This window comes from Babylonia areolata, chromosome 3 (assembly GCF_041734735.1).
Source record: "Babylonia areolata isolate BAREFJ2019XMU chromosome 3, ASM4173473v1, whole genome shotgun sequence".
NCBI classification, from domain to species: Eukaryota; Metazoa; Mollusca; class Gastropoda; order Neogastropoda; family Buccinidae; genus Babylonia; species Babylonia areolata.
This window is the reverse complement of record NC_134878.1, coordinates 13,075,640-13,093,139: the sequence shown is the minus strand read 5'-3', so window position 1 is coordinate 13,093,139 and position 17,500 is coordinate 13,075,640. Positions and strand designations below refer to the sequence as shown.

The window sequence follows — 17,500 nt, the reverse complement described above, 5'->3', positions numbered from 1 at the left end:
TTTCGAACCAAATACTTACGTTGCTTTCATGTGTAGTATGAATGGACCGAACTTAGATATTAGTTGATGCTTATTTATTGACTGTTTTCTATTCATTTATCACACATAGGCCTTTATCCATTCATTGACATGTTGCTTAATCCTTGATCTATTTTCTGATGTTTTTATGTGTATCCTGTGAAGATATCGAAAGCGCCTTTCCTGCTTAAATGTTAGTATTCACCCTTGAAGAAATCTTCAAAGTATGTGCCCTCTTTTACGTTATTTTGATTGTTTTTCTCATCCTTTCCCCTGAATCGCATGTTCTTTCCTTTGTTAGTCAAAGCAGACAAAAACATGTTCTTCTCAATTTCCATTTATTAATGAAACACACCTGCATTCCCACGTTGCTTTTTTTCCAGATTTTTCCTACTTGCTATGAAGGCTCTTTTCTGCAAAAATAGGATATTTCGCCATATCATTCCAAAATACACTTCACATTGATCAAATATTGTGATGTTTTTCAAATCGATAAGATAATATATTTCTGCATCATGCCATTATGATAAAAAAGGAACATTTTCTTATCAATACGAAGAGGAAAAACAAACACGTCAAATTAAGGCAAAAGGGGGGAAATTTAGTTTGCATACATTCATACATTCTTAATGATCCTACTTTTTTGTTTCTTGCCGTTCGTAAAGTCAAACTGTAGCGTTTATTACCTGAATTCATCTACACTGGTTTAACCCATTATCAATCAGAAGGCTAACAGTACACTTTACACGTTTTGAGCACGACGTAAGTTATCCTCTTTCTCAGTTGATTGTGTACTGTGTTGTATTCTGTCTCTGTGTATGATTGTGTTTGTTGATACCAATCGTAAATTAACACTTGAAAAAGTCATTCGGTGTCTCTTGTGTCACATACTCTCTCTCTCTCTCTCTCTCTCTCTCTCTCTCTAATATGTCGATTGTGTCAATCTTAAGACGAAGTTCATTTTATTTTCAATTGTCCAGTAATAAATGATTTGAGAATCAGGTATGTTCCTGCAAAGTACTGCAACAGTCCATCAATTTTTTCGAATGATATTGCTTTTGACGGCGAGGAATGAGTAGGTATACAAAGAATTTAACAATATATATCTATAAATCTTGCGCACGGCCACGAGCATTGACATAATCACTATATGGACCAAAGCCTGTATGATCGTACTGTTTGATGGTAATCTTTCATATATGCATGCATGTATCTCACCCCTTCAAATGGGGCTAGGGCCTTTCTGAATAAAGTACTGAATTCTCTCTCTCTCTCTCTCTCTCTCCGAGACTCATGATTTGCCTGCACTGATGGGAGCTGATGACGACGAGACCGTGTCAAAGCTTTCTCGCTTTCTGTACAGAGTTTTTTTGTTGTTGTTTTTTTAATTGCGCTCAGAGCGTACGCGCTGAAGTTGGCTTCCAATTTGCATCGCAGCATTCCTTTCTGATACTCGTGTTGTTAGTGTGAATTATCTTCTGCTACGCTTCATGACAATGCCTGTCTACTTGAAAATGGTATCCCCCCAACTCCCCATTGAAATGAATCTGATGTGTTTCTTCAATAAAACATCACCTCTCTCTCTCTCTCTCTCTCTCTCTCTCTCTCTCTTTAACTCACTCAGTACGGCCAGTCCTCTCTTCTCCTCTACACAGATCCCCTCGGATGTCCAGCGGGTGTCTGAATGACCCAACCTTTAGCTTCCGTCGTCAGAATTGTGGTATTCTTTGTCAACATTCACCTCTTCAGTATAAGAGCCTTCCGCTTGCAATATTTTGATGATGGTAACTGGGGTGAAACGCTGTTAACGTCTCTCTTTCGCCGTTCGTATGGAAAGAGTTAAATCTAGAGATAATCGTAAAACTGTGTACTCCTATTGTTATGGGCCAGAAGCCTGACAATTAAAACATTTTTGACGACTCTCTCACACACACACACACACACACACACACACACAACACTGACCGTGTAGGTGACGGAGTCTGCTGCCTGGACGACGACGAGGCGTGTCTGGCGTGAAGGGAAGGGGTGGGGGTGTACCCTCCATCACCCGTGCCCCCGCGGCGGGAGGAGAGGAGGGGGAGACGGGGGGCCCTGGGGGAGGTGTGGGTGGTGGCGTGCAGCGTGTCCAGGATGGAGGATCGTTCCTGGAAGAGGGGGAAGGGGGGATGAGGGTTGGTAGAATGGTAAGTGAAGGGGGGGTATAAAAAAAAGGGGGAAGTGTAAGGGGTGGGGGTGGGGGGTATAAAAAAAAGAGAAAAAAGAAAACAGATGAATAAGTGTCGTGTTCAACCAAGAAGGCATGTTCAAAATACGCGTGTATTAGAAAATATGGAAAGCCTGAGAACTTTCTGTTAATGGTTAATACAAAGAGGAGTACGATTTGGGCGTGTTTTTTTGTTTTTTCTTCTTTTTTTTTTTTGGGGGGGGGGGTGTTTGTTTGTTTTTTTTTTTTTTGTTTTTTTTTTGTTTGTTGTTGTTGTTGTTGTTGTTGTTGTTTCTTCTTCTTCTTCCTCTTCTTCTTCTTCTCCTCCTCCTCCTCCTCCGCCTCCTCCTCCTTTTTCTTCTTCTTCTTCTTCGTACTGTTTTCGTCGTTTGTGTTTGCTTGTTTGTATTCTTCTGTATTGTTTCAGGGATACAAAATGAAACAACACAGTTTTTAAGGAAAATAGTACCATCTGTGTGTGTGTGTGTGTGTGTGTGTGTGTGTGTGTGTGTGTGTGTGTGTGTGTGTGTGTGTGTGTGTGATTTTCTCTGCCCCCCCCCTCTCTCTCTCTCTCTCTCTCTCTCTCTCTCTCTTTATGGCTTAAGCAATGGGTTGGATGTGTTCGTGATTTTCCTGTTTGCTTTAAACAGCGTATGGTTGACTAGATGGCAGGAGTGGAACGACCATGTACAAAATAGTGAAAGATTTTCTTTGTTCAGATTGTTTAAAAGGGATCATTTAACATAACCATATTTAGCAAAGAATATCAACCGAATCATTAGATGTGCTTCAACAAGGTTTCGTTTTGGTTTATCTGATATCAATGCACACAGTAAAAAAATACAAGACCAGCACTATAAACGATATAGTATGTCCGCTATGTAGATCTGCAAAAGAAGATGAAGTCCTATTTCGTATTATGTTGTCCTGTATTAGACGACTTGAGACAAAGATATATTCCGTTGAGATACGACAGCAGACCGAGTGATTTTCGGTCAGTATTATTTCTGTCTTCTACAAATAGTAACTTTTTTTTTCTTTTCTTTTTTTTTTTCTTTTGAATCTTGCCATATTCATTTACAAGTCAATTTCGAGACGTAGTTTCGTGCTTGGTTAAACAGAACAGAGCTTTGTTTGAGCATACATGTAAGAAAGGTTATATCTTTATGTAAATCTTTTTAATACAAAATATGTAATCACCCCTTCAAATGGGGCCATGGCCGTATTGAATAAACTTTCCTTTCGTTTCGTCTCGTTCCCCCTCCTTCCGCCCCCCACTCCTCCACCCATCCTCTCTCTGTCTCTGTGTCTCTCTCGTTGGCTCTACCCAGGTAGGCAGCCTGTTGTGCAAATGACCCCGTGTTTGTAAAGCGCTTAGAGTTTGGTCTCCGACCGAGGATAGGCGTAATGTAAGTATCGATATCAGTCAATCTCTCTCTCTCTCTCTCTCTCTCTCTCTCTCTCTCTCTCTCTCTCAGAACTTCGCAGTTTTTCTGTATAAGTCGTTTCCGAGAAGAACCTTTATGAGCTGATACTACGATATTGTTCACATATACATACAATATTGACGAATTACATGTACAATATTTCTGTGTGCATCATTTTCTAAAATGTTTCCTATTTTTGTGTACTCCCTTCAAATGGGGCCATGGCCTTTCTTGAATAAAACATCGTTATCGTTATAGTTATATCCCTCCCACTCCCTCTCCCTCTCCTTCTCTGTTACGCCATCACGCCCCCTCACAGACCTTCTTCTTCTTCTTCTTCTTCTTCTTCTTCTTCTTTCGTGGGCTGCAACAACCACGTTCACTCGTATGAACACGAGTGGGCTTTTACGTGTATAACCGTTTTTACCCTGCCATGTAGGCAACCATACTCCATTTCCTCACAGACCTGAATCCAGTCCCGGAGATGCCGGAGCATCCTCATGGCCGTGGTCCTGCCCTCGTTCTCCAGCTGCTGGGCCTTGCTCTTGCGGTTCATCAGCTTCTCCACGTCGTCGATCACGCTCTGAAACATCGCCTGCGTGCTCTTCGGCACCTCCACTGTACGGGGAAAGGTCGGGTCAGAAGCAGCATGGAACAGAACAAAATAGAGTGGGGGTGATTTTCTGCCTGACCTGCGCCTCCTAGGGTTTAACCTCAGCATCACTGTGACAGTCGTGTGTGTCGTGGCTGAAGTTCTTTGTCAGTATCAGTATCTTAGATCAGTACCAGCTTCGTCACGTTAAAGCGACGTTACATTGACAGTAGCGTGTATCGTGACTGAAAGTTCTGAAATCAGTATCAGTATCTTAGATCAGTACCAGCTTCATTCCTGTGACAGTCGCGTGTGCCGTGGCTATTTTCAAATCAGTATCGGTATCTTAGGTCAATACCACTTTCGTTATCGTGACAGTCGCGTGTGTCATGGCTGAATGTTTTCAACCAGTATCAGTATCTGTACGAAAGGTCAAATCAGTACCAGCTTCGAACTGTGACAGTCGCGTGTCAGTCGTGGCTAAATGTTTTCAAATCAGTATCTGATACTGATTTGATCTTATCTTAAATCAGTACCAGCATCGGTACTGTGACAGCAGTGCGTATGTCGTGGCTCAGTGTTTTCAAATCAGTTATCAGTAAATTATATCAGTACCAGCTCCGTCACTTTGACAGCCGCGTATGTCGTGGCTGAATTTGTTAAATCAGTATCAGTATCTGTGAGAAAGGTCACATCGATACTGTGACAGTCACGTCTTGTGTCAGTGGTAAATGTTTTCAATCAGTATCAGAATATTAGATCAGTACCACCTTCGTTACTGTGACAGTCGCGTGTGTCGTGGCTAAAGGTCTTCAAATCAGTATCAGTATCTGTTCGAACGGTCAGATCAGTACCAGTACCAGCATCCGTCGTCACTGTGAAAGTCGCGGCGCGTGTCATTGCTGAATGTTTTCAGTCAGTATCGGTATCTTTCTTGGGTTGCTTGCATCCTTGCTGCGGCTGTAAAAACGTGCTGGCGTTGTTTGTTTGCACGTAACAGGAACGTACCCCTGCATTGTCCAAACGCACTGGACACCCGGGCCCTTCTCCCTCCCTCCCTCCTCGACCTTACATCATGTACACACTTAAAGACACATTCTCTATCTTACACACACACACACACACACACACACACACACACACACACACACACACACACACACGTGCGCGCAGAAACACACGTACATGCACGCACATACACACATTCGCGCATACACAAATCTGCCATTACCATTCAACCCATACACTCCAACCCAAAAATCTTTTTTTTTTCTTTTTTTTCAATCACTCACCGGCGTCCTCTCCTCCCCATGGGGAAGAAGAAGACGAGGAAGTCTCGGAGGGCTGCTGCCTGAGCATCTTCTTCACACGGCTGTAGCAGCCTCGGATCTGGCCCACCATGTCCCCGTTGGCCTCAGCCAGCTCCTGGCAGTCCTGGTGCAGCTTGCCGATCACCGCCCGACACCGCTCCAGCTGCCCACCCGCCCTCTTCAGGGTGGCCTGCACCCCTACCCACACCTCCCGGTCAGAGGTCGGGGGTGGGGGTGGAGGGTGGTTAAGGAAGTCGTGGTGGCGGTGGTGGTTGCTGTTAGTGGTGGTGGTGGTGGTGGCGGAGGAGCTGGTTTGTCCTTGTTCTTGTTCTTGTCCTTCTGTTGTTGTTGTAGTGGAGGTGATGCCGGAGCGTCTCTCCTCTTGCTTGAGGTAGTCGGAGATGGAGACTATTTCGTGTTCCAGTTCTGATTGTACTGTGAGAGGGGAGAGAGAGAGAGAGAGAGAAACACAGAAACTGCAGAGTTTTAAAGACGTGGAGACTATTTCGTGTTCCACTTCTAATTGTACTATGGAAGGGGAGAGAGAGAAAAAAAACACACAGAAATTCTAGAGTGTAAAAGAATAAAAACAGAACGGAACAAAACAGAACAGAGTGGAGTGCTTTAGTGATCCTGAGACCTTCAGATAACAAGAAGAAGAAGAAGCAAGTGAACGTATCAATAAAAACGAAGCAAAGATTAGTTGTATTTCAATTTTTTTAAAACGCCATTACAACACTAACTACCATAACCAACAGTTAAAACAACAAAGAGGAGAACAGCGAAAAACAAAAACAACAACAACAACAAACAAACTAACCAACCAACTACCCACACCCCCAACCAACCAACCAACTATCCAACCATCAAACCAATCAAGCAACCAACTACCCACAAAGCCATAGAACCAACCGACTACTCAACCAACTACCCAACCAACAAACAACCTAACCATCCAACCAACCAGCTACCCAACTAACCATAACCAACTACCAAACCAATCAACCAGCTACCCAACCAATCAACCAGCTATCCACCGACCCACCCAACCAACCAAATACCCAACCAACCAACCAACTACCCACCCACCTAACAAACAAATTACCCAATCACCCACCCAACCAACCAACTACCCAATCAACCAATCAACTATCCAGCCAACCAACCGACTACCCACACACCCAACCAACCAACTACCCAACCACCCACCCAACAAGCCAACAACCTAACCAACCAAATACCCACTTACCCACCTAACCAACCAACTACCCACATTCCCAACAAACCAGCCAGCCAATCAATAAACCAACAAGTCAATCACAAATCCAACCAACCGACCAACTACCCAATCAATCAAACCAACCAACCAACCGGCCATCCAGTAAACCAACCAGTCCACTAAATAAACAAACTGACAGCCATCCAATAAACCAGCCAGTCAACCAATCAACCAACCAACCAATCAGCCATCTAATAAACCAACCAGTCAACCAATCAAACAACCAATCAGCCATTCAATAAACCAACCAGTCAACTAAACAACCAGCCATCTAATAAACCAGCCAGTCAGCCAATCAACCAACCAACCAATCAGCCATCTAATATATCAACCAGTCAACTAATCAACCAACCAATCAGCCATCTAATAAACCAACCAGTCAACCAATCAACCAACCAACCAATCAGCCATCTAATAAACCAACCAGTCAACCAATCAACCAACCAACCAATCAGCCATCTAATAAACCAACCAGTCAGCCAAACAACCAACCAACCAACAACCAACAGCCAGGGAGGGGACACACACAGTGAGTCAGGATCCGAGTCTCCTCGCCGATGTCTGTGAGGAGGTTGGCCACAGACTCCTGTCCCGCCTGGCGTAGGCTCTGGATGAACAGCGGGTAGGCGTGGTCCGTGCGTCGCTCCACCATCGTCTTCATCAGGCTGCCGTTCCGCTTCTTCGTGTCGTAGATACCCTGACAATGACATGACACCCGACCGTTACTTCGTGTGGGTATCCTTTTATGTTTAGGGGTGTTGTTGTTGTTGTTGTTGGTGGTGGTGGTGGTGGTGGTGTGTCATGTTAAGTGAAGCCATGTCAAAATTATCTTTATTGAGGGTAAGAGAATAGCTTCTTCACGTCGTAGAAACCCTGACAATGACATGACACCCGACCGTTATTTCGCGTGGGTGTCCTTTTTACGTTTAGGGTGGTGGTAGTGGTGGTGGTGTGTCAGGTCAAGTGAAGTCATGTCAAAATTATCTTTATTGAGGGTAAGAGAATAGCTTCTTCACGTTGTAGATACCCTGACAATGACATGACACCCGACCGTTACTTTGCGGTGGTGTCCGTTTTATGTTTAGGGTGGTGGTGGTGATGGTGGTGGTGGTGTGTCAGGTTAAGTAAAGTCATGTCAAGATTATCTTTATAGAGGGTAAGAGAATAGCTTCTTCACGTTGTAGATACCCTGACAATGACATGACACCCGACCGTTACTTTGCGGTGGTGTCCGTTTTATGTTTAGGGTGTTGCTGCTGCTGGTGGTGGTGGTGGTGGTGGTGTGTCATGTTAAGTGAAGTCATGTCAAAATTATCTCTATTGAGGGTAAGAGAATAGCTTCTTCACGTTGTAGATACCCCGACAATGACATGACACCCGACCGCTACTTCGTGTGGGTGTCCTTTTATGTTTAGGGTGTTGCTGCTGTTGTTGTTGGTGGTGGTGGTGGTGGTGGTGTGTCAGGTCCAGTGAAGCCATGTCAAAATTATCTCTATTGAGGGTAACAGAATAGCTTCTTCACGTTGTAGATACCCCGACAATGACATGACACCCGACCGCTACTTCGTGTGGGTGTCCTTTTTATGTTTAGGGTGGTGGTGGTGATGGTGGTGGTGGTGTGTCAGGTTAACTAAAGTCATGTCAAAATTATCTTAAATGAGGGTAAGAAAATAGCTTCTTCACGTCGTAGATACCCTGACAATGACATGACACCCGACCGCTACTTCGTGTGGGTGTCCTTTCTATGTTTAGGGTGTTGTTGTTGTTGTTGTTGTGTCAGGTCAAGTAAAATCAGGTCAACATTATTGGTGATAAAAGAACAGCTTTTTCAGCTTTTCACATACTGCCCTCAGAAAAAAAGAAGAACATATAGAAGAAGAAAAAAAAGGGGGGGGGGGGGCGAGAAAAGGCATAACACGAAAACCAGAAATACACAAGTGATTCTAACGGGTAAAAAATAATAATATCGGCACAAATAGCAAATAAACATATGTACATTATGTTGCCACGATTCTCGTGGTACACAAGAGTGACATCTTACATCAATAACAGAAAATATTCAGAATGAGACAGAGAAAGCAAATAACAGAGGTGTGGGTGGGTGTGGGGGGGTTAAAATCAGTTTGATGGCGATAGTGGTGAAGATGAAGAGAGAGAAAAAAAGAAGGAAGTGGAGGAGGAGGTGGTAGATATGGTTGAAGAGGAGAAGTAGAAGAAGAAGAAGAAGAAAAAGAAAAAGACGCAAGTATGGAGCACAAGAGCAGCAGCATTAGTAGTACTAGTACTAATAGTACAAGTAGTAATAGTAATAGTAGTAGTTCTAGTAATGGTAACATTTTAATCATCATCGTCGTCATCATAAACATGAATGAAGAAATGGATGTGTATTAAAGTTGTTATACATTCGGATGTATCGGATGGGGAGAAAAACCAAACCTTTCTTGCAACATATACATCAACTGAACACATTGTGCAACCTACCATGTAAAAAGAACCTGGACTGGCGGGTAGTTTTAATGACTTATCACTTAATTGCTTTAATCAATAATTCATTTATTCATTATTCATGTCTATCTATCTATCTATCTATCTATCTATCTATCTATGAGAGAAATCTGTTTTGGCAAATGTAATAATACAATACAATACAATACAATACTATACAGTACAAGACAACATCTGCCCATCCGCCTGTCTGTATAATCTGTCTATCGCGCTGTGTATATATCCATCAGAGAACAGACAACAGAAGATCTCACATTTCGAAACCGTCTCTGAAAAAACGTTTTTCGCACACACATATGTGCCAATGCACCCACGCTCTGTCTGTCTTCTCTTTCTTCCGCTTCATCAGCTGTTCGCTTGGTTGACTTGTTTTCTTCATTACCCGGCATCACGGTTCTTTGAGAGTTTGTTGGCATTGTGCACCCACCGTAAGAATGGGGGCTTTGGCCGCTTGGAACAGGAAAACTCTTACACGTTTTCATTAACCCTAGTTTCCAAAAATCACGTTTCCCGGCATAACAGGCTTTCGATAATGATGTTTCCCACTGTCGCGTTCCCCATAAATCGCATTTCCCGTAACCATCCCCTTCTCTCTCTCTTTCTCTCTCTCTCTCTCTGTGTGTGTGTGTGTGTGTGTGTGTGTGTGTGTGTGTGTGTGTGTGTGTTATATGTCCTTGTGTGTCTGTGTCTGTATCTTTAATTTTAAATTTTCGCACCATTTTGAGCGTGAAATGGTTTGTTGCATTAGGGTTCGAATCCCGCTCTAGCCCTTTCTTACAAAATTAATTTGACCAGAAAATCAAACTGAGCGTCTAGTCAATAGGATGAAACAATAAACTGAGACCCCGTGTGCAACACGCACTTGGTGCATTGTAAAAGAACCCATTGTCCTCTGGCAAAATTCTGCAAACGAAATCCACTCTGAGAGGAACATGAATATAAATACATGAATTCAAGGCATAAGCATGCTGGATTATGCTGCTGGTCAGACATCTGCTCAGCAGATGTGATGTAGCGTATATGACTTTGTCCGAAAACAGCGACGCCTCCTTGAGAAAATTAAATTGTCAGCACGATATAAGCTCAGGCTTGTTGTTGCTCAAGTTTTCTTAACTGAACGCTGTCTTTCACCTTGTTTCTTGATATTAAAAATGTTTAAACCAAATTGTCAGCATGGAAAAGTAGTAGTAGTAATGATAGTAGTTGTAGTCAGTAGTGCTCAGTTAATGATAAAATCCGTTGTCAACAGTGAAATCCTGCAAAGAACTCATGATAAGTAACACGTCGAAATATGCACAGAATGTTTTGAAATATAAAATAAAAGCAGAAACATTTGCGAACGGGGGTGGGAGAAGGGAGGGAGGAGGGGCTTTGGGACAGATTTTCCAAGAATGTCAGTGAGGGACCGAATCAGCACTGGGAGGAACGTCCCAGAATGCCCCCCCAAGGGACAGTCTAGGACACTGATACATTCCCCGGAGGAACTACAGAAGTGGGGTTGTGGAGGGTGGGGGGTTAGTGATATGAGACAATACACTGGTTATCGAAGTCTTAACACATGATCTTTATATTACTCATTAATATCAATATAAGTCAATATATTTGGGCCTAATAAGCAGAAGGATAGCATCTATGAAAGAGTTTCAAATCATGAGTAGCGTAACAATGATTAACCATGCAGCAGGCTTACTGAATATGACTGCAGTGAAGCGAAACTATTGGCTCTCAAACGAGACTTCTCGCTTTTCATTTCTCATTCGATTTCAGAAAAACAAGAGCGTGTGTGCGGTTAAAGGGAGGCTATTACATTCGAAACAGCTGTCGCTTGCTGTGCATTTTAAACTCCCTTTTGGTGGAACTTTCTGACCAACATGAACATCAACGAGGGATTTTTAAAACCACCGCCCCACCCAGAGTGTGAATCAGTTTTAACAGTTGAACCAAGACGCACTTTCACTGGGATCAGCAGTCTGAGCTTCACTCAGGAAAATCTATTGTGACAAAAAGTAATACAAAAGAACACAATGCAGTATAGCACAGTACAATAAAATGCAACACAATGCAATACAACGCAATACAACACAATGCAATACAACACAACGCAACGCAACGCAACAAACACAGCACAACACGACACGACACGACAAACACAGCACAACACAACAAACACAGCACAACACGACAATACACAAAAAACACAGCACAACACGACACAACACAAGAAACACAGCCCAGCACAACACACTACGACACAGCACAACACAACAAACACAACACAGCATAGCACAAGAAAACAAACACTGCACAATACAACAAACACGGCACAAAACGACACAGCACAACACAACACAACAAACACAGCCCAACGCAACATAACGTAACACAACACAACAAACACAACACGACACAGCACAACACAACAAACACAGCACAACACAGCACAACACAACGTAACGTAACACAACAAACACAAACACAGCACAACATAACAAACACAGAACAATGCAACGTAACGTAACACAACACAACAAACACAACACGACACAGCACAGCACAACACAACAAACACAGCACGACACAATACAAAAACACAGCACAGCACAACAAACACAGCACAACACAGCAAACACAGCACAACACAACAAACACAATACAACACAACACAAAAACACAGCACGACACAACATAACGCAACGCAACGTGACTCAACACAACGCAACACAATACGACACGACACGACAGCCACGGATGATACTCGACTGTGTGGACAGCCGCGGCCTCACCCGATACTTGACACAGTCAGCGATGTCACAACACAATACAACAACACACAACACGACACGACACGACAGCCGCGGCCTCACCCGGTACTTGACGCAGTCAGCGATGTCGATGAGGCCGTGTCTGGTCAGGAGGTCCAGCAGGTCCGAGCTGACGTCCAGCTGTTTGAGGACCTCTGCCCTGTTCTGCTCGTACTTCACCTTCAGGGCGTCCATGCTGGAGCCTCGCAACTCGCTGCCCTTCTGGAACGGACGGGACGGATACACGCACGCATGAACAAACACACGCACGCGCGCACGCACGCATGCACACACACACACACACACGCACGTGGGCACGTATGCACACACACACACACACACACACACACACACACACACACACACAAGCTATGGTTTAAAGATAACGATGACTCGGATGTATTCTGCTCAAAGGGTTTTGTTGTTGTTGTTGTTGTTTTTGTTGTTGTTGTTGTTGTTTTTTGTTTTTTGTTGTTGTTTTTTTGTTTTTTTGCTTTCTTTCTTCTTTTTTCTTCTTCTTCTCCTCCTCCTCCTCCCCCTCCTGCTCCTCCTCCTCCTCCTCATCCTTCTTCTTCTTTGTTCGTGAGCTGCGACTCGCACGTTCACTCGGATGCACTGTGACAGTGGTACGCTAAATAAGATAATAATCATGTAACGCATGAAGTGCTGATGATGGCGTCGTAGTTGATGATGATGACTTCTTTTTTTCTGGTATTTATTTTGATGGTATGCCGACCCGCCTCTCTTGAACAGACGTAACCTAGTTTTGTGAAGTTGATGATGGTGGTGGTGGTGATGATAATGATGGTGATGACGATGTTCCCTGGAACACACACACTGTAGCAGTTGTGGTGCTGATGAATATGATGGTAATGATGACGATCCCTAGAATACACATGTTGTTGTGATATTCATGCCGGTGGTGGCGGTGATGGTGGTGATGATGATGATGATGATGATGATGATGATGATGATGATGATTTCGAATGCTCTCCCACCGATCTCCACTCTCTCACGCATAACTCAGTGTGTGTGTGTGTGTGTGTGTGTGTGTGTGTGTGTGTGTGTGTGTGTGTGTATGTGTGTGTGTGTGTGTGTGTGTCTGTGTCTGTCTGCCTGTCTGTCTTTCTGTGTCTGTGTGGCTGTGTCTGCCTGTGTTTATCTATTACCCAATATGAGGGGCCGTAGTTTGAAGAGGTGTTTCACACTTCTTTTTTCGTCTTCGCTTTGTCTATCCTTTTCTTCTTCTTCTTCTTCTTTTTCATGAAATGTATATATGATCATTCGCATCAACAACAGCAACGACCAAAAAGCAGACGACGATAATGATGAAGAGGAAGAAGACTGATTAAACCAGCCGCCTTGGCAAAGTGGTTCGCGTCGCGGACTGACGACTGAGAGGACGTGGATTCGAATCCCAGCGGAGGTTGGTATTTTCGGCTCGTGGCCGGCTCCTACCCAGAGCTGAGTGTGCTATGGGCGTAAATGGGGAGACTGGGACCACACAGTCGAGTACCGTCCACTTTACAGATGCGCGTTTGGGTGCGTTGCTAAAATTTCCTGACCAACACTGCAAGTGTCTGTATCTCTCGGGCCTGGTTGACGCCGAGATATCATTATGACAGGAAGCGTAGAGTATAGCCTTGTCACGTAGTCCCTAACCTAAATGGACCTCCAGAGCAACATCATCATCATCATCATCCTCTTCTATCATCATCAATATAAAGAAAAGTCCCAAATTACATGGCCTTTCATGCCTTGCTCTCGTGGTGAACTCAGTTTCGATACCCTTCCACTTCTGCACTTGGGGTGGGTCTTGTCGAGGTCTTCAGTTTCGGCGGATTCATGGGGGTCTGTTGTTAGAGGGACGTGGTGGTGGTTTCCACTCTCATGGAGATGCCCACTCAGTCTGGCTCCGCGACTAAGCCACTATTGTCGTCAATATGGGGACTTAGAAGGTGGTGTCCCAAGTACGTTAAATCAGAACAGGCACTACCGAACACCACCGGTGACTAAGCAGTAGTGCAGGGTCTCCTATGGTGTGTGGCCTCTTGGCGACTTAACATCGATGGTTCCCCGTGGACTCGGCACCGGGACTGCGACAGACGAACCCGGGTGTGACCTTGTGTGGGGGACTCGGAATGAGCTGCTCGGGAGTAGTGCCACTGAAACGGTGCAGATGATGAGTCAGCAAAAAACAAAAAAAAACTTATGAAGAGTAGGGGGAATAAGGGAGCAACCCCCCAAGTCCTCCCCCCCCCCCCCAAAAAAAAAAAGAAAAAAAGAAAAAGAGAGCAATACAGACTGCTCAAGTGTTATCATTATTGCTGAACTGCCAAACTGAGGATAAGCATGGTTATTCTTATTGATGATAATGACCCACTGTTGACATTTCTCTCTCTCTCTCTCTCTCTCTCTCTCTCTCTCTCTCTCTCTCTCTCTCTCTCTCTCTCTTTCACACACACACACACACACACACACACACACACACACACACACACACACAAAACACACACACAGCACGCCGCTATGTAATATCGAAAACCGAATAGTTTGTCCACTGTTGACATTGAGCTGCTTTAAAGCCTTTGATGTTTGCACAGGGCAACACATTTCCTGTGGTGAACGAGTGCGACTAACGTTGTTTTTTTATGTTTTTTATTTTTTTATTTTTTACTCTGTTGAATCAGTTATTCCTGTAGGTACACATTCAATGCACCCATCTTGAGTCTAAGAAGGCGATTAATCTATTATAAGCACAAGAGGTTACTGAAATTCTTGTGTTGCTCAGCCGGTAAGAAAATCAAGCGGTGATTGCTGCAGTCCTTTTTTTCTTTCTTTCTTTCTTTCTTTTTAGGAAGCGAGTTCCGGACCAGTTTTCTTCTTTGTACAATTCCTCTGTGTGCGTGTGTGTGTGTGTGTGTGTGTGTGTGTGTGTGTGTGTGTTTATTTGTAGTTTTTGTTGTTTTTTTAACTGAGCACGTTTTCAACTAATCGAACAGCTCCAGCTTGATCACTAAATCAGTAATTTCCTATTTTCGAATTCTAAATTCTGGTATCTACTGAAACAAAGCAAAAATTCGTGTGCTTTGCGAGATAGCTCAATTGTGGCAGGTCTACAACTACATGCATGTATATGAATGTGTATTGTGTGTGCGTGTGTCTATGTAAGTTTGTGCCTGCCTATGTGTGCGTATGTGTTAGGGTAGCTGTTAGATACACATGTATGTTAAAATGTATGTATGCAGTGTGTGTGTGTGTGTGTGTGCGTGCGTGCGTGCGCGTGCGCGCGCGTGTGTGTGTGTGGTCACATTTTGGTGTGTGTATGTAACATAGATATAATGTTTTATGTTATCAAAAGCGTTTTTGTAAAGCACCTAGAGCAGATTTCTGGATAGTGTGCTATATAAGTATCCATTATTATTATTATTATTATAGCTGCACATTAGAGTAGCCCAGTAAATGAAACTGTAGCAAATTAAACAGTTACGCATGCAGTGGTCGAAAACTACCGAAAATGTGTCCAAATATCAAGGCCTACTGACCCTGATACCGCTTCAGCCACACACGAAAATTACAGTTATAACTGGTCCCTGTATTCATACTAAAATTAACCAAAATTACACAATATCAACACCTTTTTTAATTGTTTTCAGTCATGAATAACCAATCAAGTACGAAAAAACAAACAAATAAATGTTCACCCGAAAAAATGTGCATATTCCACGTTTTCTGCTCATGTTATGAGAAACACCTATGATTGTTGAATATGACTAAAACATTCCATGTTACCTTTCGTTCAGTATCGATATCACGAAAATCAATCAGTCTCCGTATATCAAGATGCTGTCGTCTGCAAGTCATACAAGAGGAATTAACTGCCCCGCATGGTTTTTGTTGCGACAACGCCATTGGTAGTTAACAGCCAGTCAATTTCTCCATCTCAGTGTTGTGAAACGTTTACTCCCTTCAAAACTCGGAACGGGACAGGGGCGACGAAGATGAGAACCGTCAACACGGATAATGAGACAATGATGATGCACGAGTGATGAGACAATGATGATGATAACAGCATTCTCTCTCTCTCTCTCTCTCTCTCTCTCTCTCTCTCTCTCTCTCTCTCTCTTTAAATCTAGAGATAGTGTATTATCTTGATGGTGTGGATTAAACATCAGTTTCGTTTGACGTGATCGTTGATATGTGTGTATGACATGTTTAGTATGGCTGTGATTTGTTTGTATGTATATGTACACCCCTTCATGAGGGGCTATGGCTCAATTATGAATAAAGTATTGACATTGGCATTGGCATTCTCTCTCTCTCTCTCTCTCTCTCTCTCTCTCTCTCTCTCTCTCTCTATATATATATATATATATATATATATAAACTGACGACAATGAGGGCTTTGAAAATTCACATCTTTTCTGACTCACTACTGAGTAAGAAATCGTAGTATGTGCATACAAGTGTGTCTGGTAAACAAATGATTTGAATTATGAAATCTGTATCATTTTAAATACAAGTCCAAGACAGACTTTGATGACAGATCCACATTTATAGTACAAAAAACCAAGTATGGTAGATTAGTGCACAGCATGGCTGGACATATCAACATCTGCAGACAATGTTTTTCTCCTTGGTTGTTGAAAGCTTGACAGAATCTGATCATTTGCCACTTACCACGAGGATAGATAATAAAATTAAAAAAACACATTTTTTTCTGAAAACGGTCACGAAGAATATGCAAAAGAAACATGTTCATGAAGATATATATGGAACAAAGATAAACATGTCTTCACATGCTGATAAGTCATCACTTGCAGAATAAACTTCCTAAGTATTTGAAGATAACTCAGAAACTGCTTTGGATATTTTTCTTTACTGTTTTAACTCTTTCCATACGAACGGCGAAAGAGACGACGTTAACAGCGTTTCACCCCAATTACCATCATCAAAATATTGCAAGCGGAAGGCTCTTATACTGAAGACGTGAATGTGGACAAAGAATACCACAATTCTGACGACGGAAGCTAAAGGTTGGGTCGTTCAGACACCCACTGGACATCCGAGGGGTCTGTGTAGAGGAGAAGAGAGGACTGGCCGTACTGAGTGAGTTAAGAAAACTTAAGAAACTTGACAGTGTTTTATCTGTTTGTGAATGGTTTAAAGAACTTCAGTGCTTGCGTGTTCAGAACGGTATACATGCTTAAGCCTATACTCTTTTATCATCTGAACGGTTTCATGACGCTGTGAGATAGCAGAAACAGGAAAGTGGGATGACACCAGTTCACTTGTACAAACAAGAGGGGAGGAAGACAGGTCAGTATACTTTGAGAAAAGGAAACAGCAACAACACAAACAA

The 17,500-nt window shown here is 43.1% G+C and overlaps 1 protein-coding gene across 2 annotated transcripts in view; it reads right to left on the bottom strand.

The window, feature by feature from the left end:
* Positions 1 to 17,500, bottom strand: part of LOC143280456 (uncharacterized) — a 36,086-nt gene that overhangs the window by 15,477 nt on the left and 3,109 nt on the right. The window contains exons 2-6 of one of the 2 annotated variants that reach the window (XM_076585106.1): positions 12,202 to 12,360; positions 7,361 to 7,529; positions 5,536 to 5,988; positions 4,118 to 4,269; positions 1,984 to 2,165 (exon numbers count right to left, since the gene is read on the bottom strand). In XM_076585106.1, coding sequence (XP_076441221.1) covers positions 1,984 to 2,165; positions 4,118 to 4,269; positions 5,536 to 5,988; positions 7,361 to 7,529; positions 12,202 to 12,333 — 1,088 coding nt within the window. In that variant the 5' untranslated portion in view covers positions 12,334 to 12,360. The remainder of the gene's footprint in view (positions 1 to 1,983; positions 2,166 to 4,117; positions 4,270 to 5,535; positions 5,989 to 7,360; positions 7,530 to 12,201; positions 12,361 to 17,500) is intronic. The other variant, XM_076585107.1, reaches the window with a different exon arrangement.